The sequence below is a fragment of the Molossus molossus genome, unplaced genomic scaffold (genome assembly GCF_014108415.1).
Source record: "Molossus molossus isolate mMolMol1 unplaced genomic scaffold, mMolMol1.p scaffold_m16_p_14, whole genome shotgun sequence".
Taxonomy (NCBI): Eukaryota; Metazoa; Chordata; class Mammalia; order Chiroptera; family Molossidae; genus Molossus; species Molossus molossus.
Genome location: NW_023425349.1, coordinates 70,167,479 through 70,194,984, shown reverse-complemented (window position 1 = coordinate 70,194,984; position 27,506 = coordinate 70,167,479). Strand labels below are relative to the sequence as shown.

Here is a 27,506-nt window from a genome sequence, read left to right as displayed (position 1 = left end):
GAGAAACATCGATGTGAAGGGACACATCGAGTGGCTGCCACCCGCACGACCAACCAGGGCCGGGGACAAACTGCAACCGAGGTACATGCCCTTAGCGGGAACCGAACCCGGGTCTCTCTGGACCACAGATCGACGCTCTAACCACTGAGCCAAACTGGCCAGGGCTAATTTTTAAAATTCTTAATCAAGGATATGTTTATTGATTTTACAGAGAGGAAGGAGGGAGGGAGGGAGGGAGGGAGGGAGGGAGAGAGAGAGAGAGAGAGAGAGAGAGAGAGAGAGAGAGACCATGTGAGTGAGAAACATTGATCAGTTGCCTCCCATACATGCCCTGACTGGGACCAAACCCAAAATCTAGGTATGTGCCCTAACTGGGAATCAAACCTGTATCCTTTTGGTATATGGGATGGTGCCAACCAACCAAGCCACCTGGCCAGAGTTATATTAAGATCGCCTCAGAGCAACTTTTTGGGAACATAGTATTGCATTGCTTTGTACATGAATAAAAACTTGATAATGATTATTAATTATAACAGCTGCCAGGAGTTTTGATAAATGCATTATGTGTCTTAACTTAGTTAAGACTTATATGAACCCTATGAGGTAGGTACTGTTATTTCCTTCATTTTATAGATAAGGCATTTGTATTTCAGAGAGATTAAATAACTTGTTCAAGTCCACAGAGACCTTGAGACTAAATTGGATCCCATATCTATCTGATTCTGGAGCCCTGGTTCATTATCAGTTTTGCTCTCCTAAGAACATTTTTTTTTATGAAGGGGCTAAACACAGGTGGAAGAAATTGCCAAGAGAAGATCAGGGGAGAATTTAGTGCATTTTGTGTGAAAGCAGGGATTTTGAACAGATGACTTCCAGTGACCCCCATCTACTCCAAAGTTTGTACAACTTGATCTCACTCCTCATTTAATTTGGGGGAGAGGGGATAATTTTTAATTTTTTTTTTCCTTACAAATACAATGAAGAATCATGCAATACTGCCAGCATTTGATGTAATCCTGGGCCACAAATCTGCACACTCCTTTGCAACTGGCCCTGTGATGGCAGAACCTTTCATCTCGCCTTTATTGTTTACTATGATCCCCGCATTATCTTCAAAATAAAGAAACACGCCATCTTTTCTCCGGTATGACTTTTGTTGTTGAATTACCCTCACTGGATGTACCTTCTTTCTGAGCTCTGGTTTGCCTTTTTTGACTGTGGCCATCACCATGTCACCCACACCAGCAGCAGGAAGTCTGTTCAGTCGTCCCTTGATCCCCTTCACAGAGATGATATACAGAATTTTGGCTCCTGTGTCGTCAGTACAATTGATCACAGCTCCTACCAGAAGACCAAGGGAAATCCGGAATTTCACCCCGGAGGACCCACCATGTCATCACTTCGACATCTTGGATGTTGGAAAGAGATAGAAAGGAAGTACACACCTAATTTTTTTATTTTTTTATTTTTTTATCCTCACCCGAGGACACTTTGCATCCATCTTCAGGAAGAGCAAGAGGGAGAGAGGGAGGAAAAGAGAGAGAAAGAAAAGCATCAACGTGAGAGAGACACATTGAGTGGTTGCCACCCACAAGACCCCAACCAGGGCCGGGGACAAACTGCAACGAGGTACGTGCCCTTAGCAAGAAGAAGACCCGGGTCTCTCCAGTCCGCAGGCCGATGCTCTAACCACTGAGCCAAATCGGCCAGGGCTGTCACTCCTCATTTAAATTTAAAATATTATTAGTTGTAATTTATATAACAAATAAATATTGATTAATCCTGACAAATATGCTTTTACATGCAACAGAATCCTCATATGTTCTCCTGATTACAGATCATTCATTTTAAGCCTATTCAAATAGTACATGCAAACTGTAATTTAAAAAGAACTAAACTAAAACTGTCAACCACATTGTAATATAGTTTTTTGCCTTTACAATATTATCCAAGAGTATTATACCTAAAGCACTTTAGATAACATTATTCTAATTTACTTTATTTGGATTTTTCTATCTCTCAGTGCTTTGGTGTGTAAATGTACTTAGCTTTTCTTTTGCAGGTTGTTATTGTTATTTCCAGGTTATTCAATACAGACAAAACTTTTAACATTGCATGATATATTCTATCATTTAAATTTTTCTCTAAGTTGGTTTCAGTTAGTCTAAAAACAATTTTGCTTCCCAACTACATTTCAAGTAGTATGCTAAATAAATTTAATTTGATAGTTAATGCCCGGCTGTTGTGGTCCAGTGGTTAAGCGTCAACCCATGCACCAAGAGGTCGCTGGTTCAATTCCCTTTCAGGGCACATGCCCAGATTGTGGGCCAAATCCCCAGTGGGGGGCATGCAGGAGGTGGCCAGTCAACGTTCTCTCTCATCGATATTTCTCTCTTTCTCTCCCTTTCCCTTCCTCTCTTTCTAAAATCAATAAAGAAAAAAAAATTTTTTTTTAATAGTTAACTGAGGATTCAAAATTATAATATGTTGGCCCATATTAGTTTACATATCCTGCACTTGGACCTTTAAGTGAGGATATGTTTTTAGGCATTGGCTGTAATATATAAAAGAAAATTGTTAATAAATATATCTGCTTTCCTGATGTCAGTAGATCACATTAATATAATTTAGCCATAAAAACAAAACTGTTACAAAAATACTATAGTAAAATAAAACAGGTTTAATCATTAAACTGAATCATATTCCGCCTTTTCTGTAGTCCTCTAAATCAGGTAAGAGACAATGAGAGATTTCTGCATACAAGAGAAGAATTCTACAAGGAAGTAATTTGGGACAGGGATTGAAGGGCCAGTGCCACAGAAAACCTGTCTCTTTCCAGGGAATAATTCATGCTCAAATCATCATCACAAAGCAGTAACCCTGGACACAGTTTTTGGGCCAGGGCTGGGCAGGTTACCTAAATTGGCACATTGGAACTGAAGAGAAAGGTCTAGAAGAGGTTCGGGAGGAAACATGCCCTAGTGGCTGCTGGAAACTGTCGTGCTTTAATGAGGGAAGTCAGTCTCTGAAGACAAAGCCAACTTACATAGAGAAAAATAGAGAACATCACAGGCAAATGGAACCAGAGTGACCGAAGTGAACTTAAAGACCTCTCTACCTCTGGACTTCTATTTGTGTGAGTCGGTAATTTTTTTTTTAAGCCGTATGAGGTAAATTTCTGATACTTGCAGCTAAAAGCCTATTAAAGGAATTCTTGATGTATTTAGGGATCTTTACAATGTTTCCATTATATGTGTTGTAAATATTTTTCCTCAGACCATAGATTATCTTTCATTTACCTATCAGACATTAAAATGTATTTAAAATTATAAAGATTAAAACAAGTATGGTATCATTATTCAACTAGGAAGATAGATTAGTGGAATAGAATATTGAACTCAGAGACAGATTGTGTGTGTGTGTGTGTGTGTGTGTGTACATATATAAAATAATTTATAATAAGATAAAGTTGGGGAAAGATGGATTTTTATTGTTGTTACATAACTCAAACCACAGCAAAATAAGTTGTAATTGATTAAAGTTATAAATGTCAAAGAGTAAAGCTATAAAAATGCTTACAAAATAATAATAATGATATAGTCTTGGCACAAGAAAGATCTTTCTAGGTTTGATGCCAAAAGTAAAAACCAGAGACATAGAAAGGACTATGGTTCAGACTGACAAACCTCAGAGTAGGGTGGTGGTGGTGGTGGGGGGGGGGTGAATGAGATGAACCAAAGAACTTACATGCATTTATGCATAACCAATGGACATAGACAACAATGCTGGGGGGGGGGGTAGGATAGGGAAGAGGAGGTCGGTGGGAAAAAGGAAAAATATCTGTAACAAAAATAAATTAATAAAAATTGAAATAAAAAAGAGTAAAAACCATACAGGAAAATATATGGCTACACAAAAATTAAAATGCGTTCCATTTTTATTGATTAGCATTTTCCAGTTGGGAAAGTAATATGAATTCATTGTTCATTGATATAAAAACATCAAACAATACAGAGGTATATAAAAAATAATTAGTGTCCCCTTACTTTCTTCAATCCCTCACTCCATAGGTAACTACTTTTAATAATTTGTTTCTATATTTCCAGACCTTTCTCAGTACATGTATACACATAAAATGTGTGTACCTAAATACATAACCTTTTCAAAACAGGAAACATTCTAAGTGATATTTTGCACCTAGTCTTTTTCCCTCAACAGTGTATCATGGATGTTTTTCCTCGTCAGCACATACAGAGCTACTTTACTTTTTCTAACATTAGCCTTGTATATTCTATTATATGAATGAACAATAATGTACTTAATCAATCACTTACTTATGAATATTTTAGATTTTTTCAGTCTGGAAGACATTATTAAAGAGAAATTTATAATAAATATATGAAGGTTTACTATTAGTAATATATATATACATAGCTCTTTCAAATCAATAAAAAATCCAAACAGCACATTTATCTGAGAAATGACATAAAAGATGATATTTACATAGGAAAAATGGACAATAACATGAAAGACAATTTAGATGAAATATATGCATATATTTAGCCAATAAATATTTGTATTTACTAGTAATAAAGGGGAAAAAATGAAAACAATGAGATACTGCCTTTCATCCAGCAAAGAGGGGTGAAAAAAGAGAAAGTGTGGGTGTTGCCCTGGCCGGTTTGGCTCAGCGGTTAGAGCGTCGGCCTGCGGTCCTGAGAGACCCGGGTTCAGTTCCCGCTAAGGGCGCGTACCTTGGTTGCAGTTTGTCCCCGGCCCTGGTCGGTCGGTCGTGCGGGTGGCAGCCACTCGATGTGTTTCTTTCACATCGATGTTTCTCTCTCTCTGTTCCTCTCTCCCCCTCCCACTCTATCTGAACAAAAAAAAAAAAAAAAGAAAGTGTGGGTGTTGGGGGGAAAGGTACTATTATAAACTAAGCTAGAAGAGCTATTTCTTTTATTTTTAATGTTCACCTGAGGATATTTTTCCATTGATTTTTAGATAGAGTAGGAGAGAGGGAGAGAGAGAAACATCAATGTGAAAGAGACACATCGATTGGTTGACTCCCACATGACCCCAACTAGGGCTGGGGATTGAACCTGCAACCCAGGTGTGTGACCTTGACCGAAATTGAACCTGAGACCCTCTGGTCCAAGAGCCAATGCTTTAACCACCGACCCAAACTGGCCAGGGCTAGAAGAGTTATTTCATATCTTTTTTCAGCAGTACAGTTTGAGTGTTTATTAAATGCCTTAAAACTACGCAGTTTTTTTAAAATCCTCACCCGAGGATATTTTCTCTTTATCATCAGATAGAGTGGGAGGGGGTAAAAGGGAAAGAGAGAGAGAGAGAGAGAGAGAGAGAGAGAGAGAAACATCGATGTGAGAGAGACACATTGACTGGTTGCCTCCCACACAACCCCGACCAGGGCCTGGAACAAACTGCAACTGAGGTATGTGAGCTTGACTGGAATCGAACCCTTGACTCATTGGTCCGAGGACTGACACTCTAATCTGACCCAAAAGTGGCCAGGGAGCATTGTGTGTGTGTGTGTGTGTGTGTGTGTGTGTGTGTGTGTGTGTGTGTGTTTGTTCTGTTTTTAAAAAGGATAGTTTAGCCCTGCCAGTGTGGCTCAGTGGATTGAGCATCCTCCCATGGACTGAGAGGTCCCAGTTCAGTTCCGAGTCTGAGCACATGCCCCGGTTGTGGGCTCGATTCCCAGTAGAGAGTGTGCAGGAGGCAGCTGATTGATGTTTTTATCTCTCTCTCCCTTCCTCTCACTCTAAAAATATCAATAAAGACATATTTTTTATTTTTATTTTTTTATACTCACCCAAGGACACTTTTGTATTTATCTTCAGACAGAGCAGGAGGGAGAAAGGGAGGAAAAGGGAGAGAGAAACATTGACGTGAGGGAGACACACTGAGTGGCTGCCACCCACACAACCCCAACCAGGGTCGGGGACAAGCTGCAACCGAGGTACGTGCCCTTTGCAGGAACTGAACCCGGGGCTCTTCAGTCCGCAGGCCAACGCTCTAACCGCTGAGCCAAACCAGCCAAGGCAATAAAAACAGATTTAAAACAATAATAAAAAAGAATGGTTTATTGATTTTTAGAGAGAGAGGAAGGGAGAAGAGAGAACCATCAATCAGCTGCCTCCTGCACACCCCCTACCAAGGATCAAGCCCGAAACCCAGGCATGTGCCCTGACCCGGAATCAAACCAGCAACCTAAGTGCTCCAGATGATGCCCAACCAACTTAGTTACGCCAGCCAAAGCTATGCATAGCTTTTTTTATCCAATGGGTTCATCTATAGAAAATTTAACTAAATAATAGGCACCCTGGCTGGGTGGATAAGTCAGTTGGAGTGTTGCCCCGTACACCAAAAGGCTGCAGGTTTAATTTCTGATCAGACCACATACCTGTGCTTCAGTTCAATCCCAGGTCCAGGGTGCATTCGGGAGGCAACTGATTGATATTTTCTCTCATATTGATGTCTCTCTCTCTTCCTCTCTCTAAAATCAATAAAAATATATCCGGAGGTGAGGATTAAAATAAATAAGTCTACATCTTAGTTAATTTTCAGTTAAGGTCATTATTAGATTATTTAAATACTGCAGTTTAAAATAACAAATATTTTGCCCTGGCCGGTTTGGCTCAGTGGTTACAGCATCAGCTTGTGGCCCAATGAGTCACAGGTTCAATTCCAGTCAACGGCACACACCTCGGTTGTGGTTCATCCCTGGCCCTGGTCAGGGTCATGCAGGAGGCAACCAGCCGATGTGTCTCTCTCACATCGATGTTTCTATCTCTCTCTAAAAAAATCAATAAAAACATATTTTTTAAAAATTTTTAAATAAAATAAATATTTGCACACCATCTTCAGGTTGGTCTGTGGTAGACGTTTTCAGAGCATCAGACCCACAAACTGCACCCCACACCGTCTCTTGATAAGCTTGAACCAACTGGGTAGCTTTCTCCCTTTGTCTCATACATGTCCACCGATGGGAATGCTAATTCACCAGCTGCTTGCCTTAACAGATTCAAGAAAAAGGCAAAATACCATATAGACATGAGGTAGTGCCAAACAGAAGTTAATCTGGACTTCTGATCAAGATGACAACGTGGGTAAACGTGGTATTCACCTCTTTCCACAACCACATCAAAATTACAACTAAACTACAGAACAAACATTCTTCAGAACCATCTGAAATCAAGCTGAATGGAAGTCCTACAATTACAAAATTAAAGAAGAAGCCACATGGAGACTGGTAGGAGGAATGGAGGCGCCAATGGGCTGGTCCCACACCCACGTGTGGCAGATAAAAATGAGGAAGACACCTTGGCTGTGAAGGTCCTCCCTAAGGAGTGAGGGGTCCCCATCCCACACCAGGCACCCAGCTCAGGGTTCCAGAGCTAGGAAAGAAGTTCCCATCACTCCTGGCTGTAAAACCAGCAGCAATTGAGGCTGAGAGAGGCTGAGGCTGCTGGAGCCCCAGGCAGCTCCTCTTAAAGGGCCTGTGCACGAAATTACTCGAACTTGCTCCATTCAGGTTCCAGCGCTGAGGGGTGGCAGCTTGAAAGGCACCAGAGACATATGGGGAAAAACTGAGTTGTTTGGCATTGGGGTGAGAGCTGGAGAGGCAGCTTACTCCCGGAGAGAGGTCTTTGTTCCTTTAGTGAGCCCTTCCCCCACAGAGCAGGCAGAAGGCTGCCATATCTGGGACTCCAGCAACCTGGTTCATACTATTTGCCCCACCCTGGTGATTCCCTGAGGCCCTGCCCCACCCACCGTTCAGGTCCACTCAAGCTGTTCCCAGTGGCTTTACCACAGGATTGGCCTGTTTTGGCTCCTGCTTCAGATTTTCCTAAATTCTCTCAAACAAGCAACATTTGGCCACAGCAAGCCCCATAACTCTCACAAAGTGGCCCCAGGCCTGGCACTAAAAGCAGCCACCCTTGGTTCACAGCTTGGGTTTGCCTGGGCACCTCCAAGCCCAGCACGAGAAGCAGCCATTTGCAGCTGTGTAGCTTATGCCTAGTGGCCCTGAGTAGAACACAGGCAGCAGTTGAACTTGGCCCCAGAGCCAGCACACCCAGTGGACAGCTTCAGAACACTGTGAAGCACCACTACCCAACCACCTCCACAAGTGACATACTCAAGAAATGGACTCAGGGGGTACCAGAGCACTGCTGAAGTAAGTCTTGCTCAGTGTGGTGGGCCCCTGCACAGCTGATCATCCAAAGTAGTCAGAGGTCGGTGGTTAGTGAGCACAGCCAGTCCTTGCAGCTGATCAGCCTGAGTAAAACCCTCTCATTGATGTGCCAACAGCAATCAAGATTCAAATACAACTGAAGGATGTAAAGTCCACACGAGGAGTGCACCTCGAGGGCCCAGCTGGGAGACCAGGGAGGCTGTGCCCCTGGACCCTACAGGACACTTACTACAATGGACCACCATAAGAAGCCTAGGAGACAAAACAAGTCTACCCAATACATACAAAGAAACACAGGGAGGCAGCCAAAATGAGGAGACAAACAAACATGTCCTCAATGAAAAAACAGAACAAAACTACAGGAAAAAAACTAAGTGAAATAGAGATAAGCAAGCTAACAGATGCAGAGTTCAAAACACTGCTTATAAGGATGCTCAATGAATTTAGTGAGGGCCTCAAGAGCATATAAAAGGACGAATCAGAAATGAAGAAGACACTAACTGAAATAAAGAATAATTTACAGAAAATCAATAGTAGAGTAGGCAAAGCCAAGAAGCAAACCATCGATTTGGAATATAAGGAAGCAAAAACACCCAATCAGAACAGCAAAAAGAAAAAAGAATTTAAAGAAAAATGAGGATAGTATAAGGAGCCTGTGGCACAACTTCAAGCATACCAACATTCACATCATGGGGGTGCCAGAAGGAGAAGAGAGAGATCAAGAAATTGAAAACCTATTTGAAACAATAATGACAGAAAACTTTCCTAACTTGGTGAAAGAAACAGACATACAAGTCCAGGAAGCACAGAGAGTCCCAAACAAGTTGAATACAAAGAGGCCTACACCAAGACACATTATCATCAAAATGCAAAAGGTTCAAGGCAAGAGAGAATCTTAAAAGCAGCAAGAGAAAAGCAGTTAGTTACCTACAAAGGAGCTCCCATTAGACTGTAAGCCAATTTTTCAAAAGAAACTTTGCAGACCAGGAGGAAATGACAAGAAATATAAAGTGATGAAAAGCAAGGACCCACAACCAAGATTATTTTATCCTACAAAGCTATCATTTAGAATCGATGGCCATATAAAGAGTTTCCCAGACAAGAAAAAGCTACAAGAGTTCATCACCACAAAACCAGTATTATATGAAATGTTGACGGGTCTTCTTGAAGAAGAAGATAAAAAAATGAACAATAAAATGGTAGTAACTACATATCTATCAACAATTGAATCTACAAACAAAATGAGCAAGCAGAACAGAAACAGTCTCATAGATACAGAGAATTTTCTGTTGGTTGCCAGATAGGAGGGGGGTTGGGTGAAAAAGATGAAGGGATTAGGAAGTACAAATTGGTTGTTAGACTGATGAACCTCAGAGGGAAGGGGGGAGGTGGGGTGGGAAGAGAGAAACTAAAGAAGTTATGTGCATATATGCATAACCAATGGACACAAACAATAGTGTGGGAAAGGAGGAGAGAGGTGGGATTGGGGAGGAGGGGGTCAAGGGGGGAGAAAAAGAGGGTCATCTGTAATACATTCAACAATAAAATAAGTTTAAAAAAAGAATAAGTTAATCGGAAGCTGAGGAAAGCTAAGAAGGAGAACCAGATGCTACAAAAGGAGAAATGTAAACTTGTTTCCTGATGATGCTACTTCTCCAATGAAGGGGGGCGAGGGGGCAACAACCAGGGCACTGTTAATTGCTCTGTTAAGAACATTGTCAAAGGCATAAACAGCAGCAGTTTGAAAAGCCAGCTCCAAGCTGTTCAAGCTGCTATGAAACTGCTTTCTAGCGATAAACAGCCACCAACAGACAACATAATCTAGGCTGATTTGATTCCAAAATTTGTGTTCTTGTTGGGCAGAACTGATTATAGTCTCATTCATTTTGAATCTGCTTGGCCCTCACTAACACTGCTTCTGGGACATCAGAATCGACCAAGGCTGCAGTAGATGCAAGTGCTATCCCAGCATTCATTTCTCTATTGGCATCTGCTCATGCTAACATCAGTAAACAAGCCGTATGGACTGTAGGAAGCATCACAGGTGATGGTTCCATTTTCTGGGACTTGGTTATGAAGTATGGTGCAGTTGACCCACTGTTGGTTCTTCTTGCAGTTCCTGATATGTCACCTTTAACATGTGGTTGCTTAGTAATATTACCTGGACACTTTCAAACCTTTGTCACAACAAGAAACCTGCAACCCATTAGATGTTATTTAGCAAATTCTTCCTACTTAAATTTATCTCATGTAACATGATCCAGAAGTATTAGCTGGTAGCTGCTGGGCCATTTCCTATTTTACTGATGGCCCAAATGAATGGATTGAAATGGTCATGTAAACAAGAGTTGTACTCCAACTTGTGAAGCTTCCAGCAGCTACTGAATTGCCAATTATGACTCCTATGCTAAGAGCCATAGGAAATATTGTCACTGGCACAAATGATCAGACTGAGGCTGTAATCAATGTGGGAGCACTTGCTGTCTTTCCCAGCCTGCTGATGAGTTCCAGAAGGAAGCTATGTGGACAATGTAAAACATCACATATCAATGGCAGGACCAGATACAACAAGTTATAAATCATGGATTAGTCCCATTCCTCATTGGCATTCTCTCTAAGGCAGTCTTTAAGACACCAAAAAGAAGCTGTATGGGCTGTGACCAACTCTGCAAGCAATGAAACAGTTGAACAGATTGTATGTTTTGTTCACTGCGGCATAATAGAACCATTGATGAACCTCTCACCTATGAAAGATACCAGAATTATTCTGGTTATTCTGGATGACATTTCAAAGATCTTTCAGGCTGCTGAGAAACTAGGTGAAACTGAGAATGTAAATGTAGTGTAATGATTGAAGAAGCTCTACAAATCATGAAAATTAGTCTGTGTATAAAGCTTCCTTAAACTTGATTGATAAATATTTCTCTGTAGAGGAGAAGAAGATCAAAATGTTATGCCAGAAACTACCTCTGAAGGCTGTATGTTCCAAGTTCAGGATGACACTCCTGGGAACTTTACTGTGCCAAAGTTATTTGTTGCTTACTATGTTTGGTATAAGTTTGTCCTTTTGTTTTTCTACTAAGAACTGTTTTTTAATGTGGTTGGTTACTGTAGCACTTTTTATAATAATGCTATACTTGAACAGTTCCAAAGTGTAGATAATGTATGAAGCTTCTTCTTTCAATGGGTTTCTTATTTCTGTGTGACATTTCATATCTTGCAGTGTCCTGTAAATAAAGATTAAATTCTTGCCCTGGTCAGTGTGGCTCAGTTGGTTGAATGTCATCCCATGCACCAAGAGGTCACCGATTCAATTCCAACTTGTGCCCAGGTTGCAGGCTCAATCCCCAGTGTGGGGCATGCAGGAGGTAGCTGATCGATGTCACTCTCTCTGATTGATGTTTTTCTCTCTCCCCCTCCTTTTCTCTTTCTCTAAAATCAATAAAAACATATATATATTTTTTAAAAAGATTAAATTTTGCCCTTAAAAAATAAAATAGCAAATATTCAACAACTAAATTTTAGGGCATCTGTGAGATGGACTACTATGCATCATATTTAGATTGATACTGAAAAATATTTTTATATGGAAAAGTGTAGGTTATAAATGATATGCACAGATGACTGCTTTTTAAATTACTGTGAATACTCATATGCCTACATATATGTGTAAAAAAATACTGCCACTAAGTTTGGTGAGGTAATAGAGAATCTACTTTCTTCAATTTGCTTAATCATATTTCCAATGAACACATATTACAATCATGTAATAAAAGCTTTTATAAAATTTTTAATAAAGAGTGTGCATTGATATAAGTTAAAAAATAAGGCAGTCTATCAGAAGTAGACTGTGAAGGAAACAAAAGCAGAGAACAGCTGGATTGCTGCTGGTAAGGAAGGTTTGCTCTCTATTTAGGAGAAGAGCGAATGACTCCCTGTGGATTAGAGTTTTCTCAAAGGATGTGTCTTTGTGACTATCATTTCTTTATTCATAAGCCAAGTGGAAAGAGAACAAAGCAGTTAGAAGAAACTGATAAGGACCTTTAACAGGTCTGGGGGGTAAGGGAAACTAAGAAAAGTAAACCTCAATTAATTCTTGAAGTAATTTTTTGTAGCAAGAGCATAGTCTGGATTTGATGAAGCTAGAGAAAAACCTCATTGAGCTCCTATTACCAGAGGAATTTTGAGACTAGATTGGCCTAAAATGTGGGGATCATCTTGGCAGGAGAACTTTTATAAGACTTACTTACATTTAAGGTCAATTACAAAGAAATCTTCCTAGTCAGTCTGGGCATAAAACCAAAATGGGATATATTTTGAAATGTGGTAAAAGTATTATATTTAGCTTATGGGTATGTTTTCAATAAAATCTTGCATGATAGATTTTATATCTGAACATAGTGTTTAGCAATAGCCCTGTATGTGTTTTTGTTATTAGAGAGAAGAAGAATATAAAAGTGTGTTAATTTTTTTTGGTTAACCATTTCTGCTCTTGAAATCCAGTTGTTTGGACAAGGTGACCCTAATCAAGATAACACCACATATAACGAACAGCTATGAAACACAAAGGAACAAACAATGACCAGAAGGCTAAATTTGAAACCTAAAACTGTAGTGGAACATCAAACTCAACAAAACTATTAACCCCATGATTAATTGATGAGTAACTTTTACAAGATTGGGCTATTATTTTTAGATTTTGGGCAATAATTCGTTACAGCATACAAATGATAGTTCTCTGATAAATCTACAAGTGATGACCTTTCAAGTGAGTCACACAATCTTTTCTATCCAAAGATATCACAACTGAAAATTCTTTTTTTTTTTTATCCTCACCCGAGGACATTTTTCCATTTTTTGTTCAGGTAGAGTGGGAGGGAGAGAGAGGAACAGAGAGAGAGAGAGAAACATCGATGTGAAAGGAACACATCGAGTGGCTGCCACCCGCACAACCGACCAGGGCCGGGGACAAACTGCAACCGAGGTACGCGCCCTTAGCGGGAACCGAACCCTGGTTCTCAGGACCGCAGGCCGACGCTCTAACCGCTGAGCCAAACCGGCCAGGGCACAACTGAAAATTCTTAATACCTCCTCTCAATATATCAATTTAAACAAATTAAGGTGTAGTAATTTATTTTTTAACATTGTTTGATAAATGCCTATACTAGCTGATTTAATCCATAACATACTATATAGTCAGGATTCAAGGTTGGCTGCCAGGTATGAACCTTTGGCCTTATCAAGAATGAACTGACTCATCCCTCTCAAAGCTTGCCAGACCCACTCATGTAAGCAACTGCTGACATTTTTAGCCCTCTTTAGAAAAATATGTAGAAGCTTATTATTTGACACCAGTTCTCCTGTACTTTCTTTGTATTCTGAATCTTACTGTTGGCCTTTTCTGCCATGGCATTAATTTGTAAACTTAGCTTTGGATTCTGATTTTAGTTTATCTGGTTTCTCACATTTTGGACCCTACCTTTGGCATGTTTCTTAGCTTTTGTTCCGCTCTGCCCTTGTGCCTCAATTCAAATTCCTGAACTTGACAGCCCCCACCCCAAGCTCCACCCACAAACCTCTGAAACTGAGAGATTATTTCCTATGTCCTAGAGACTGAAACCACAGAGGAAGTATTAACTCAGCTAGAAAAGCATTTTTTTTCTTTTTATTTATTTTTTAGAAAGAGAGGAAAGGAGAGGGAGAGTGAGAACAAAACATCGATGAGAGAGAACATCAATTGGCCGCCTCCTGCATGCCCCCTACTAGAGGTTTGGCCCACAACCTGGGCATGTGCCCTGACCAGGCATCGGAACCGGTGACCTCCTGGTGCATGGGTCGATGCTCAACCACTGAGCCAAACAGGCCAGGCTAGAAAAGCAATTTTTAAGTTTCTAGATATGATGTCTAGATTTAATCTCTTCTGAGATGAACGGTCCTCACCTAAAAACCAAAATGTGTTAATCCAAAATTCATTGTGCAAGAGTTATCTGTTAATACAGATTTCCCCCCCAATGGGACAAGAAGAACCTGCTAGACTAGTTGCCATCTCTCAGTTAGAAAAGACATCCATGTGATATACACTTGAGACCTGTCTTTCATTTAATGTTCATCTCCTCACTCACCACCCAAATACAGACACACTTGCCTCAATAGCTCTCTGATTCATGGATAGTTTATTATAATGAACTGATTTTCTTATACCTTAGTTCTGTTCTGGTGTTTCTTTTGATTCTGTCACCTCCCATTAGTCCAGGTAAATTTGTATATGTGAACATGTGAATGCATGAAGTATCAGGCATATGCTTCCTTAACATGAAGGTAGCCAAATACTCTCATCTTATTATAAGTATATGAATTTGATGCCAATTTGCTTGAATTAAAACGTTCAATTATTTACATCCATATCGTGGGCTTAGAGTTGCTCAGGTTACTTACTAACTGATTATCTGAGAGTCTCACTATAATGCTATCTTTTTAGAAATGCCAAGTGTTTCATTTGGTACAATTTGAGAAAACCTTAATCACAAATAAGTTTCCCATTAGCTCCCCACAAAAAACTGAAATTCCACTATTAGAGATTCATAGCTTTGTGTACACCTAATAAAATGTACTAGTGTGTGAGTGTGTGTCTGGGTGTGTGCATATTCGTGCATGCTCCTGTGTTATTTCAAAATGTTAACAATTATCTGGAGATAGTGGGGTTATAATTGATTATTTTTACTCTCGTTATAGTTTACATATTTTCAAAATTTTCTACAATGAATACATACACTTTTATTATCAGAAAAAAATACTATACATTTTTTTATATGCCCAAGAATGGTAAAAAGCTAAAGCTATTCTCAGTTGGTAGCACCTTGTTGAATATGTATTTTTCAAACCTTTGACATTAATGCCAGATAACTAGAAGCCAGAATCCTTCCAAAATAGGTATAAGATCCCCAAAGGAAGTAAATCCTGATATTGATAATGTTCTTGTTCTTAAGCAGAACACATCTTATAACATTCACATAACTCATTCTTTGTATGTATCAAATATTACACTAAAATATTTTTTAAATAAAAAACGTCCTGCCCTGGCCAGTTTGGCTCAGCGACTGGAGTGTTGGCCTGCGGACCAGAGAGTTCTGGGTTCAGTTCCCAATAGTGGCACGTACCAAAAAAAAAAAAGTCCTGGTGCTCGTTCTCTTTCCGATGCCATCTTTGTTCTGCATTTTCCGTTCCGCATTTCCTGCACAAAATGCCAGGGGAAGCCACAGAAACCTTCCTGCTACAGAACAGGAGTTACCACAGGGTCTGGAACAGAATCGGACAGTGACGAATCAGTACCAGAGCTCTAGGCACAAGGTTCCACACAGGCAGCCACACAATAAGCCCACTTGGCAGCAGCAGCAGCTAAAATCAATGAAGAACCAGTCAGTAAAGCAAAGCAGAACTGAGTACAAAGATAGGCATGGAAAGCTATGTCCAAACTGGGTCTTCTACAGGTTACAGGGGTTACTAAAGTCACTACCAGGAAATCTAAGAATATCCTCTGTCAACACAAAACGAGATATCTACAAGAGCCCAGATTCACATACCTACATAGTTTGGGGGAAGCTAGGATTGAGAACTTATCTCAGGAAGCACAGCTAGTAGCTGCTGAGAAATTCAAAGGTCAAGGTGAAGCTGTCTCAAAAGAAAATACACAGACCAAACTGTACAAGAGGTAGGTGAAGAGGATGAGGTTGATGAAACAGGTGTGGAAGTTAAGGACATAGAATTGGTCATGTCACAAGCAAATGTGTGCAGAGCAAAGGCAGTCCAAGCCCTGAAGAAGAGCAGTAATATTATAAATGCTATTATGGAATTAATAATGTAACCATCTAAAACTGAGAACCTTCAGCCCTGGCCGGTTTGGCTCAGTGGTTAGAGCATTGGCCTATGGACCAAAGGGTTGTGGGTTTGATTCCCAGTCAAGGGCATGTACCTAGGTTGCAGGTTTGATGTCTGGCCCTGGTGAGGGCTGTTTAGGAGGCAATCAATTGATTTGTCTCTCTTACATCAATGCTTCTGTCTCTCTCTCCCTCTCTCCCTTCCATTCTATCTAAAAAGCAATGGGAAAATATCCTTGGGTGAGGATTAAAAAAATAAAATAAAATAAAGGGTAAATTATAAAAACAAATAAATAAAAAGGAGAAAGTTTCTAAAGAATAACTGCAGCTTGGTTTGAAATTTGTACTGTTTTACCCTGGCCTGTGTGGCTCAGTTGGTTGAGCGTTGTCCCATGCACCAAAAGGTTGCTGCCTTGATTCCCGGTCAGCGCACGTGCCTGGACTGTGGGCTCCATCCCCAGTACGGGCGTTCAGAAGGCAGCTGATTGATGGTTCTCTCTCTCCCTCTCTCTCTATCTCTCTCCCTCTCTCTCTCAAAAAAATCAGTAAAACCATTTTTAAAAATTTGTACTGTTTCTATCATTATTAAAGTTATGGCTTCTGTATGATTAAAAAAAAAACAACACAAAAATCCTGAAAATAAACTTCTTATTTTCCCAATATTGCCCAAGCCTTCCCTGGCAAGATTCATGCAGAGGGACTTTTTTTATAGACAATATAAGTAGCATCTCTAAAAATATGTCAGAAACTAGAATGTGTAAGACAGACCCATATTAGGTTAAAGGTTACCCCATTTTTTAAAATCCTCACCTGAGCCCTGGCCGGTTTGGCTCAGCGATTAGATCATCGGCCTGCAGTCCAGAGAGACCAGGGTTCGGTTCCCGCTAAGGGCATGTACCTCAGTTGCAGTTTGTCCCTGGCCCTGGTTGGGTCGTGTGTGTGGCAGACACTCGATGTGTCCCTTTCACATCGATGTTTCTCTCTCTCTCTCTTCCTCCCACTCTATCTCAACAAAATGTTGAAAAATGTCCTCGGGTGAGGATTAAAGATAGATAGATAGATGATAGATAGATAGTTAAATAAATAAAATTCTCACCTGAGGATATTTTTCCCCATTTATTTTCAAATAGAGTGGGAGAGAGGGAGAGAGAGAGAAAGAGAGACAGTGAGAAACATTGATGTGAGAGATACACATTGATTGGTTGCCTCCTGCATGACCCTGATCTGGGCTGGGATCCAACCGCAACTGGTACATGCCCTTGACCAGAGTCGAACCCCCGTGACTCTCTGGTCCACGGGCCGACGCTCTAACCGCTGAACCAAACTGGCCAGGGTCAAGTTTACCCCATTTTTATGGTATAGTTTAAACTATTGAAATTTAACTTCAAATAATTAAGTTATGATGGTAAGCATTGTATAATATCTACTCACATCAGCTGTATGATTCATCCTTGATTTCATGGGAGTCCAGGGATTAAAGAAGAGAAGCTTCCTCCAATGGTAGCTAACTATCTATTCCACTTTCAGGTATATTCACGGAGAAATGACTCATCTTTCTTTCACTTGTTCATCTATTCATTTGCTCAAATACAGGGTGGGACATAAGTAGGTTTACAGTTTGTATGGAAAATAATGTAATACAATAATTAATAAATAATAATACAAAAATAAACTGTTTTGCGTACTCACAGCGATACACCTACTTTTGCCCCACCCTGTATTTCCTCAGCAATGTCTTAGGCATATACTAAATTTATGGTAGGGATATTGTAGTGAGCAAACCAGACATGGACTCTCCCCTCATGGAGCTTATCATCTGGTGTGTTCCTGTTGTGGATGAAAAAAAGGGTCGTAGGGAAAGTAACCTCACTTTCAGATCAGGGAAAGTGATCTGATCATAAATTCCTAACTGGGCAGGTCCTGGTGGCTAGTCAGGCCCCAGGCATGGAACCTTTAGTAAGAGTTATCTTTGCCTTAAGCAAGTCCTGTCCAATTTTCTGTGCATCTCAGTTAACAAACCTTTGAAATGCCTCTTTTCAGAATCCTCCTTTTAAAGCATGACCACCCGCAAGAGAGCACATAATCTTACCTATAATCCGATCCCCAATTTGCTTTCTCCCACCTTTATGTAAACTTCCTTTCATTCCTTCCTTAATCTCAAATTCATAAAAGAAACTACAAACTGTTATTCTCAGAAGCATTTTTCTCAGTCTATTGAGATCTCGCTTCCAGGGACATCCTATGTTTGACTCAAATTTTATAAAAATTCTCTACAGGTTTGGACATTCTTATGTCAACACTGGGATACCACCCTTACTAATTGTATCTCTTTTTTAAAGATATAATTTGCATACCATAAAATTTACCTTTTAAAGTACCGATTTTATCTTCATTCATTCATTCAACTATTTCTTTGTTAACCCAAAAATAAAAGGCCAAAAAGTGAGAGGCAACAAGCATTTGAGATAAAAAAGAATAAGAATTCAGGAAGTGCTGATCCAGGTAGAAACCTAAATAGTGTTCGAATTAGGAGGTCAGGGCATGGGGTATTTATGAGAGAGAGAAGGGGAATAATTACATGAGTAGAAGGAAGGAATTTCTATGGGTCTTAATAAGTTAAGAAAGGAATTTCTACAGATGCAGATAAGCTAACATAGTAGTGCTAATTCTAAAGAATGTCTTTAATTTTCAGTCTGGTAGTCATAATGCAGTTGTTAAAAGTACTAGGCTGCTTTAGACCCAGTCCAAGGGCTATTTTGCCCAGTTTGAACATTCCAAGGTTGTGAAGGGTAAAAGGAACAAGGCAGTCTCTCTCTGATCCAGCATTTCTCAGACTCTATTTTAAAGTGCTTTATATTATTTTGTATATATTGAGCGTTGGTGATATGTAAAACACTATGTTAGGTAAGTGAAATAGATATTGCCTAATCCCCAAAGGTTTTACAGGGGAGAGTTACTAGATAGTGTCAACAAAAATTCCCCTAAAGAATATTAGAAAATGGAGAGACTTAATTCATATAAACAGTTTGCAAAGTGAGGAAACACAGCCTCTAGTGGAAACTAAAAGTGGGTTCCCCAGAGACAAAGGGGAGGCCACCTTTTATATATAAAGTTCTTGCCCAGGTTCCCAGTTGATCCAACTTTAAGCAAATGAGGTTTCCAAATTCATACAGTTCTCATTGGCTTGAATCATGCAATTCTGATTGGTCAGTATCGTGCATTTTGATTGATAGTTATAGATTAGTTCTGATGGGTATAAATGAAAATGAAGAATTAATTGTGCAGTTCTGATTGAACAGGGCAAGTCTTAGTCCAATGACAGAAAGATGAAACCAGGGCTTCCCTCTGCAGTGGTTGACTCAGACTCAGTTTAACCAGGGGGGCACGGTGCAGAAGCTGAGAGCTCAGTCTGAGGTTCTTCCTGGGAGTCCCTGTCAGCAAATGACCAATAGACTCTTATTTGTAAAATTTGGACCCTCAGTTGACCATGAGGAGTCCATTTCACCAGATAAATTCCTTCTCAGAATTCACATGAAATGAATCTTTCTTCTTGGGGTCCACATTAGTAAGAATGCTGGAATTCATCTTCTTTATTTCCATTGATAAATCTTTTTTAAAAAAAAATTTTTTTTATGGATTTTGTAGAGAGAGAGGAAGGAAGAGGGAGAGAGAGATAGAAACACAGATGAGAGAGAACATCAGTTGGCTGCCTCCTGCATGCCCCCACTGGGAATTGGGCCCACAACCTGGGCAAGTGCCCTGACTGGGAATCAAACCGGCAATGCTCAACCACTGAGCCACATCGGCTGGACTGATTATTCTTTTTTTCCCAGTTTTATTGAGATATAATTGACATATATCACTCTGTAAGTTTAAGGTGTATTGCACAATGGTTTGACTTACATATATTGTGAAATGATTACTACAATCAGTTTAGTCAGCATCCATCATCTCATATAGACATAATAAAAAGAGAAAGCAAAAAAAGAAAAGAATTTTTCCCTTGTGAAATGAGAATTTGCCATCTCGCGGCTTGCCAGGATTGGTGCAACGCAATAAAACTATAAGCACACGCTGTTTGAAGTGAGAAGGAGCTTTGCAAGGGAGCAAATGCTCCAGATCTTTGGATGCAGTCCCATTTATTTGCAGATTGGTACCCCCAGGTTACAAGAGTATTTATGTAAATTATTTCCTTGAGATGGAGTTTCTGCAAACCGTATACCCTAGCTTTGTCTCTTGCTTTTTACGGGAAGAGACTTTGAAGCCAAAAGATAACAGACCCTTATTCACATGCAAATGAAGCACTCAATGCATTGAGCAGGCCAGGTTTCTGAGAGTGCATTAACACAAGGTTACAAAATATCCATCTTCCAAGCCCCCAACCCCACAAGAATTCTTAGGATTGATTACTCATATATCTTCTTTACCTGTCACAAGGACTAATTAGAATTAATCTGTGCTTATACTGATTCTTTCTGCCCTGAAGAATGATCTTAATCATTTTTAGCATGAAGTTCATTTTTTAAACTTTTAGCCTTTTCTTTATTAAGATTGATGTAACTCAGATACAATTATTTGAGTGCTTAGGAGTTTTCACTCTCATCAGGTATGGCCAGCATGGTTGATATCTTTGTGAAGCTACACCCTAGCTTTAATGCACAATTACCAGGGATCTTGTTAAAATGCAGCTTGTGATTCAATAGGTGAGGGTCGGTCCTAAAATTCTTCACTTCCAATAAACTCACTAGTGTTGCCCACACCACTGTTCCAAGGACCACACTTTGCCTACTAAAAAGACCACGTGTCTAGGAGTAAATCTGCTCTCCCTCAGGAGTTTGTGTGAGGGCTGCCTTTGCCCATGTTGGCAGCACCTTAGCCAGCACAATCTCTGCTCCACCCCTCAAACCCACTCCCATCCCACCCCACCCCAACTTTTCAACTGGTTTCTAGTTCTTAGGAACTTCAAATGCAGGACCCACAGTTGTCTGACCTGTGGCCATTTCTTGGCCCAGTAGAGACCCTTTATTCTGTTTCCTCTTGAGGTGCTGTTACTCAGGGAGGGAAGGTCTGCACTGCCTGCCTTCCCTCTTCCTGGGATACTAGATCCTTTGTTTGTATTTATGGCCCATTAACTACCTTTATCTAAGAGATAAGAAAAATCAATGGAAACCAGCTGCCCTTTGCTCTATTTCATTGACTTAGATATAAATAAGCCTTTTTCCTATTCTCTATTTTCATCCAAATTTGATGTTTATTTTATAGGGAAAGGTAGATATAGCTCAAGGCTTGTTTTGATCTCTGAATTCCTTAAGCTCTGGGATGATTGATAAACATTTTAGTAACCAGTTGCCACTAGGTTTTGTGTTAGCTTTTTTCAGGCCATGTAATTAAGACTTTGAGAATAGGAAGAGGCTTTCAATAGTTTTAGTTCAATCCCTTCATCTGACAGATAGGAGACAGAAGCCCATGGAGTTTCTGTACTTTGCCAATGATTGGGATGCTGAGTCCCCACATCTTTAAACTATCCCAGGGAATACTAAAAAGCTGCTTAGATTTGGCTGCATTGAGTTGTTTTTGTTTGGATGATTGGAGGCGAAGGCTTCTTTCCCTGTACCTCAACCAAAGGAGTTTCATTTATAATACTTTCATGTGTTCCACATGATAGACTTCCAACTTAGATCTTATTTGAAGAATGAGTTTTATATCTACAAAATATTTTAAACTATTTCACCATGCTGCCTGCAAATTTATCTTAATTTCATCTCTACAGTTTGAGAGTCATACTTTTTATTCTCATTTTAACTGTAGAGTTTGAGCCAGAACTAAAATTCTACATCTGTGGAAAAGCTAAGGAAAGGAAGTCTGACACTTAGAACATTTAAATGTAATATTTAAATACTTTTTAATAATGGAATTTTATATCAGTCACCAACTCATGCTATGAAAATATAAATTTTACACTTAGAAAAACAGAACTTGCACTATCCCATACAATCTCATATTTTCATGACACTTTTTCAACCCTTACATTGGAAATAACACACACTCGCTGACTGATTTTCACCCAAATCTTGGTAAACTGAGCAGCTTTATTGAGATATAATTCACATACCATATGTGATGTGTCAACTAAAGGCTGCCTAGATAGCTGGCAAAACATTATTTCTGGGTGTGTCTGTGAGGGTATTTCTGGAAGAGATTAGCATTTGATTCAGTAGACTGAGAAAAGAAGATCCACCCTCAATGTGGGTGGGCATCATCTAATCCACTGGTGGCTGGACTAAATCATAAAGAGGAAGAAAGGTTGAATTCCCTTTCTCTCGAGCCAGAATATCCAGACTAGAAGTTACCCTGTCAGCTCCCCTGATTCTCAGGCCTTCAGACTCAGACTGAATTATGCCACTTGCTTTTCTGGTTCTCCAGTTTGCAGATGGCAGATTGTGGGACTTCTCAGCTTCCATTACCATGTGAGTCAATTCTTATAATAAACTTCCTCTTATATATATTTACATATATATCCTTTTGGTTCCATTTCTCTGGAGAATCCTTATTAATACACCATATAATTCACCAACTTCAAGTGTAGAATTCATGGCTTTTAGTGTATTCACAGAGTTGTGCAGCCATCAATCATCATCACTATCTAATTCCAGATCATTTTCATCATCCCAAACAGAAATCCTGTATCTGTTAGCAGTCACTCTCCATTCCCCTGTCCCCCAAACCCTGACAACCACTATTCTACTATCTGTCTCTGCGGATTGCCTATTCTGGATATTTTAATATAAATGGAATTATACAATATGTGGCCTCTTGTGTCTGGCTTTTTCCACTCAGCATGTTTTCAAGGTTCATCCACGTTCTAACACATGCTTTATTCTTTTTTATGGCTGACTAGTGTTCTGTTGTGTGGAAATACCACCGTTTGTTTGTCTGTTGATGGACAATTGACTTGTTTCTACCTTTTGGCTATTGTAAATAATACTACTATGAACTGTGGCATACAAGTATGTGAGTACTAGTTTTCAGTTCTTTTGATTATATACCTGGAGTAGAACTGCTAGGTCATATGATAATTCTATGTTTAACTTTATGAGAGACCACTAAACTGTTTTCCATAGTGGCTGCACCATTTTACATCCCCAGTGGGAACATATAAGAGTTCCAATTTTTCCACATTCTCACCACATGGCTAGGATATATAAAGAAATTCTCTTATCAGATATATGATTTATGAATATTTTCTCCCATTCTGTGGTTTGTCTTTTCACTTTCTTTGGAAGCAAAAAATTATACGTTTATCGTTATACCAATATATCTATTATTTTTTAGTTGCTTGTGTTTTTGGTGTCATATCTAAAAAAATATAGTCTAATCCAAGGTGCTGAAAATTTACACCTATGTCTTCTTCTAAGAGTTTTATAGTTTTTGCTTTTACATTTAGGTCTATGGTCTATTTTGAGTTAATTATTATATATAGTGTGAGGTAGGGGTCCTACTTCATTCTTTTGTATGTGACATACATTTGTCCCAGCATCATTTGTTGCAAACACTCTTTCTTCTCTAATAAAATGTCTGGCATCCTTGTCAAAAATTAATTTACTATAAATGTAAGGGTTTGTTTCTGCACTATCAATTTTACTTATTGAACTATCTTTTGTTTTTATCCTCACCCGAGGACACTTTTGCATTCATCTTCACGTAGAATGGGAGGGAGAAAGGGAAGCAGAGAGAGAGAGAAACATCAATGTGAGAGAGACACATCAACTGGTTGCCACCCACAGAACCCCAACCGAGGCCAGGGACAAGCTACAACTGAGGTACGTGCCCCTAGCAGTAATCAAACCCGGGTCTCTCTCAGCGGCCGGCACTTTAACCGCTGAGCCAAACCAGCCAGGGTTGAACTATCATCTTTATGCCAGTACCATGCTGTCTTGATTATTATAGCTTTGTATTAATTTTCAAAATCAGGATGTGTGAGTCATTCAACTTTGTTTTTCTTTTCCCAGGTTGTTTTGGCAATTCTGAATTTCTTGCATTGTCAGATTATTTTTAGGATCAGCTTGTTAATTTCTGGAAAAAAAAACAAAACCCAGCTGGGATTTTGATAGGGGTTCTGTTGAATGTGTAGATCAGTTTGGGGAATACTGCTATCTTAACACTATTAAGTCTTCCAATCCATAAACATGGGATGTCTTTCCATAAATAGTTTTGTTCACTGACCCTTTTGAGCTACACCTCTGTTCTCAATACCCATTTTGCTTTGAACACCTATTTGTTTTCAGAAAGGAGGTGACACACTGACTCTTGAAGCATTACTTAGCTATAGGTAAAGCTTCAACCAGTCACCCAAACTAGAAACATTGAAGTCATCATGGAAGATGGCTTCTCTCAAATCACTGTTATCTAATTGGTTGCCCTGGCTTGTCAGTCATACTTCAGGAATATCACCCCTCTTTCTCCTACTTCCTTAGGTATTCATCCTTTTGCAACTGCTCTATAGCATTTGCTTATTTGGTTTCTATCTTTCCTCTGCAGCTATCTCCTATATTATATTTTATCTATTACATTATGTCTTTGTTGAAAAAACCTTTCATTGCTCCCAGTGGTTATAGGGTGAAATCCAGACTCCTTTGTTCCTTGTAAAAGCCCTTCACTACCTTACTCTAGCACACCTTCCCAGCATCAGCTCCTTTCTCCTTGTACCCCACAGTCTAAATGCATTGCACTTGCACTGCCTTCTTCCCCTTTCTTGCATAATAACCTCTGACATCCTTCAAGATCCAGCTTAGGTGTCCTCCCCTGTGATGTTGCCCTTGATGATCTCACACAGACTTAACAACTTGTAATTACAGCAGTGCCTGGGAATGTCCAATGTGGTCTCTGATAGATATAGAGAGAAAAAATTAGAAATTTATGTTTTTCTTCTTGTCCTTTTAAACTTATGTGTGTGTGTGTGTGTGTGTGTGTGTGTGTGTGTAACTTTTTTTGTGCAAAGGTAGAAAAGTGCACTGGTTACTAACACAGCTAAAAGAGCTAAACTGTTTGGGCTTAAATCCTGACTCTGCCCCCTGCTAGCTGTTTTTGATTTGGACAAGTTACTTAACCACTTATTTTGGACAAATTACTTGACTATTGTGTGTCTCAGTTTTCTCATCTGTATGGTGGATATTATTCTAATTACTCATTGCTGCATTACAAACCACTCTAAAACTTGATGACTTAAAACAACACCTTATTATTTTCTTCCAAAGTTTTGGGGGATAACTGAACTCAGCCAAGGTCTGGAAACTGGGGCTGGACTTACCTGTAGGCTTCTTCACTCAAGTATCTCTCACCTGGGCTAGGATGTCTGTAACAGAGGGGGCTGCTCAGGTATTTCTCTCTCCATGTGTTTAACTTAGGCTTCTTCACTTGGCATCTGGCTTACACCAGAGCAAGGCAGTTAATAATATAATCTCAGTCCAGTGGGTGTGGCTCAGTGGTTGAGCATCGACTCATGTACCAAGAGGTCTCCGGTTTAATTCCCAGTCAGGATACATGCCCAGGTTGTGGGCCTGATCCCCAGTGGGGGGCATGCAGGAGGCAACCAATCGATGTTCTCGCTCATTGTTGTTTTTGTCTCTCTCCCTCTTACTTCCTCTCTCTGTAAAATCAATAAAGGGGAAAAAATAATACTGTAACCTCAGAAGTCCCAGAATGTCACTCCTACAGCATTCTGTTAACCAAGCAAGTCACTAAGGCCAGATCAGCTTCAAGGGATGAGGAGTTAGACCTCTTGAAAGGAGGCATATCAAAGAATTTGCAGCCATTTTTTAATCCACCTTGGGTATAATATACTACCTACCTGGGAGTTGTTGTGAGGATTAATTGTTTTAATGTTTGTAAAGCGCTTACAACAATGCTTGGCACTTAGTTGTGCTGTATAGTTTTAGCTCTTATTATTATGAATGGGAATGCACTTTATGGATAGAATATATTTGGGTGTATACTTCATTTTTCTTTATGGTGGAGAACACAACACTTGAAGACTGCTCTGTAGTGTTATTTACCAAGTTTTTTTGTTCAGTGTTAGTGTCCTTCTGAACCTACTACTTTGTGTATTCCTCAAGGTCAAGTCCTTTGTCAAAGTTTTTCTTTAGAGTCCAGTGCCTTGTACAGTGCCTGGCACATGGTAACTGCTCAGTGATTTTTTTTTTTTTTTTAAATAAATGGGTGGAAAGAATGAATGGAATGGGATGACATTGCCTAGGACCAACCGGATTCCCAGGACACAAAACTTCCTGTGCTAAACCAAGAAGTTCTCAGCAAACCAGGATGAATTGGTCACTTTAGGAATAAATGAATGAATGCATTTTCCAAAAGAGACCAAAGTTGAGACATAATGATGAGATGATGTTCCTAGGCCAGCCCACCAAAGCTTGGCAAACTTTATAACTCTTGTTAAAACTTTATTATACCTTGGAGTTGTTTGTTTCCTTGTTTGTTGTTTTTTGTTTTTCTTTTCTCTTTAATTTTTTTTCTTTATTGGTTTTAGAGAGAGAGGAAAGGAGAGGGAGAGAGAGATAGAAACATTGATGAGAGAGAACATCAATTGGCCATGTCCTGCATGCCCCCACTGGGGATTTGGCCCACAACCTGGGCATATGCCCTGACCAGGAATAGAACCGGCGACCTCTTGGTACATAGGTCAATGCTCAACCACTGAGCCACACTGGCTGGGCTTTCTTTTCTCTTTAAATAAAACCTTACTTGCTGAGAACATGAAGTGCTTTTTAGTTTTGACTTAACCTTGGTATGTAAGGCTGACTGACTGCCCCTGTCCTGGTATTCACTAAGGTTACTGACAGCAGATTTTTGTTTTGTATTGTTCATTTTATCTCTTTACCTTACCTTCTTACTTATAAATCCATTTATGTTTTTATTATTTATTTACTTATTTTAAATATGTTTTTATTAAATTTTTAGAGAGAGAGAAAGGGAGAGACAGAAACATCAATGTGAGAGAGATACATGGATCGGCTGCCTACTGAATGCCTCCCACTGGGGATCGAACCTGAACCCAGGCATGTGTCCTGACTGGGGACTGAACTGGGATCTGCCAGTCCAAGGGACAGTGCTCAAACCACTGAACCACACTGGCTGGACTATGTTTTTATTTTTTTCAGTTGTCACTTATATCAACCATCTTTTTGCTTATATGCTGGATTTTTCTGTTTTGAGCTATTCGGGGTGGGGAGAGGTATATTTTTTTATTTATTTATTTTGTTGTTAATCCTCACCTGAGGATATTTTTCTATTGATTTTTTTTTTTTTTTTTATAGACAGTAGAAGGAAGGGAAGGAGACAGAGAGAAACATTGATGTGAGAGAGACACATCAATTGGTTGCCTCCCGAGTGACCCTGATTGGGGC

The 27,506-nt window shown here is 39.7% G+C and overlaps 1 protein-coding gene and 2 pseudogenes across 1 annotated transcript; 2 read left to right on the top strand and 1 right to left on the bottom strand.

Annotated features, from left to right (window-relative positions):
* Positions 1–985: 985 nt before the first annotated feature.
* LOC118629560 (60S ribosomal protein L23-like) lies at positions 986–1,408 on the bottom strand. Its single transcript, XM_036260975.1, is given in 1 exon segment — positions 986–1,408. A coding segment is annotated over 1 exon segment (423 nt).
* Positions 1,409–6,996: 5,588 nt separating this feature from the next.
* Positions 6,997–11,300, top strand: LOC118629328 (annotated as a pseudogene).
* Positions 11,301–15,458: 4,158 nt separating this feature from the next.
* Positions 15,459–16,079, top strand: LOC118629559 (annotated as a pseudogene).
* The last annotated feature ends 11,427 nt before the right edge of the window (positions 16,080–27,506 follow it).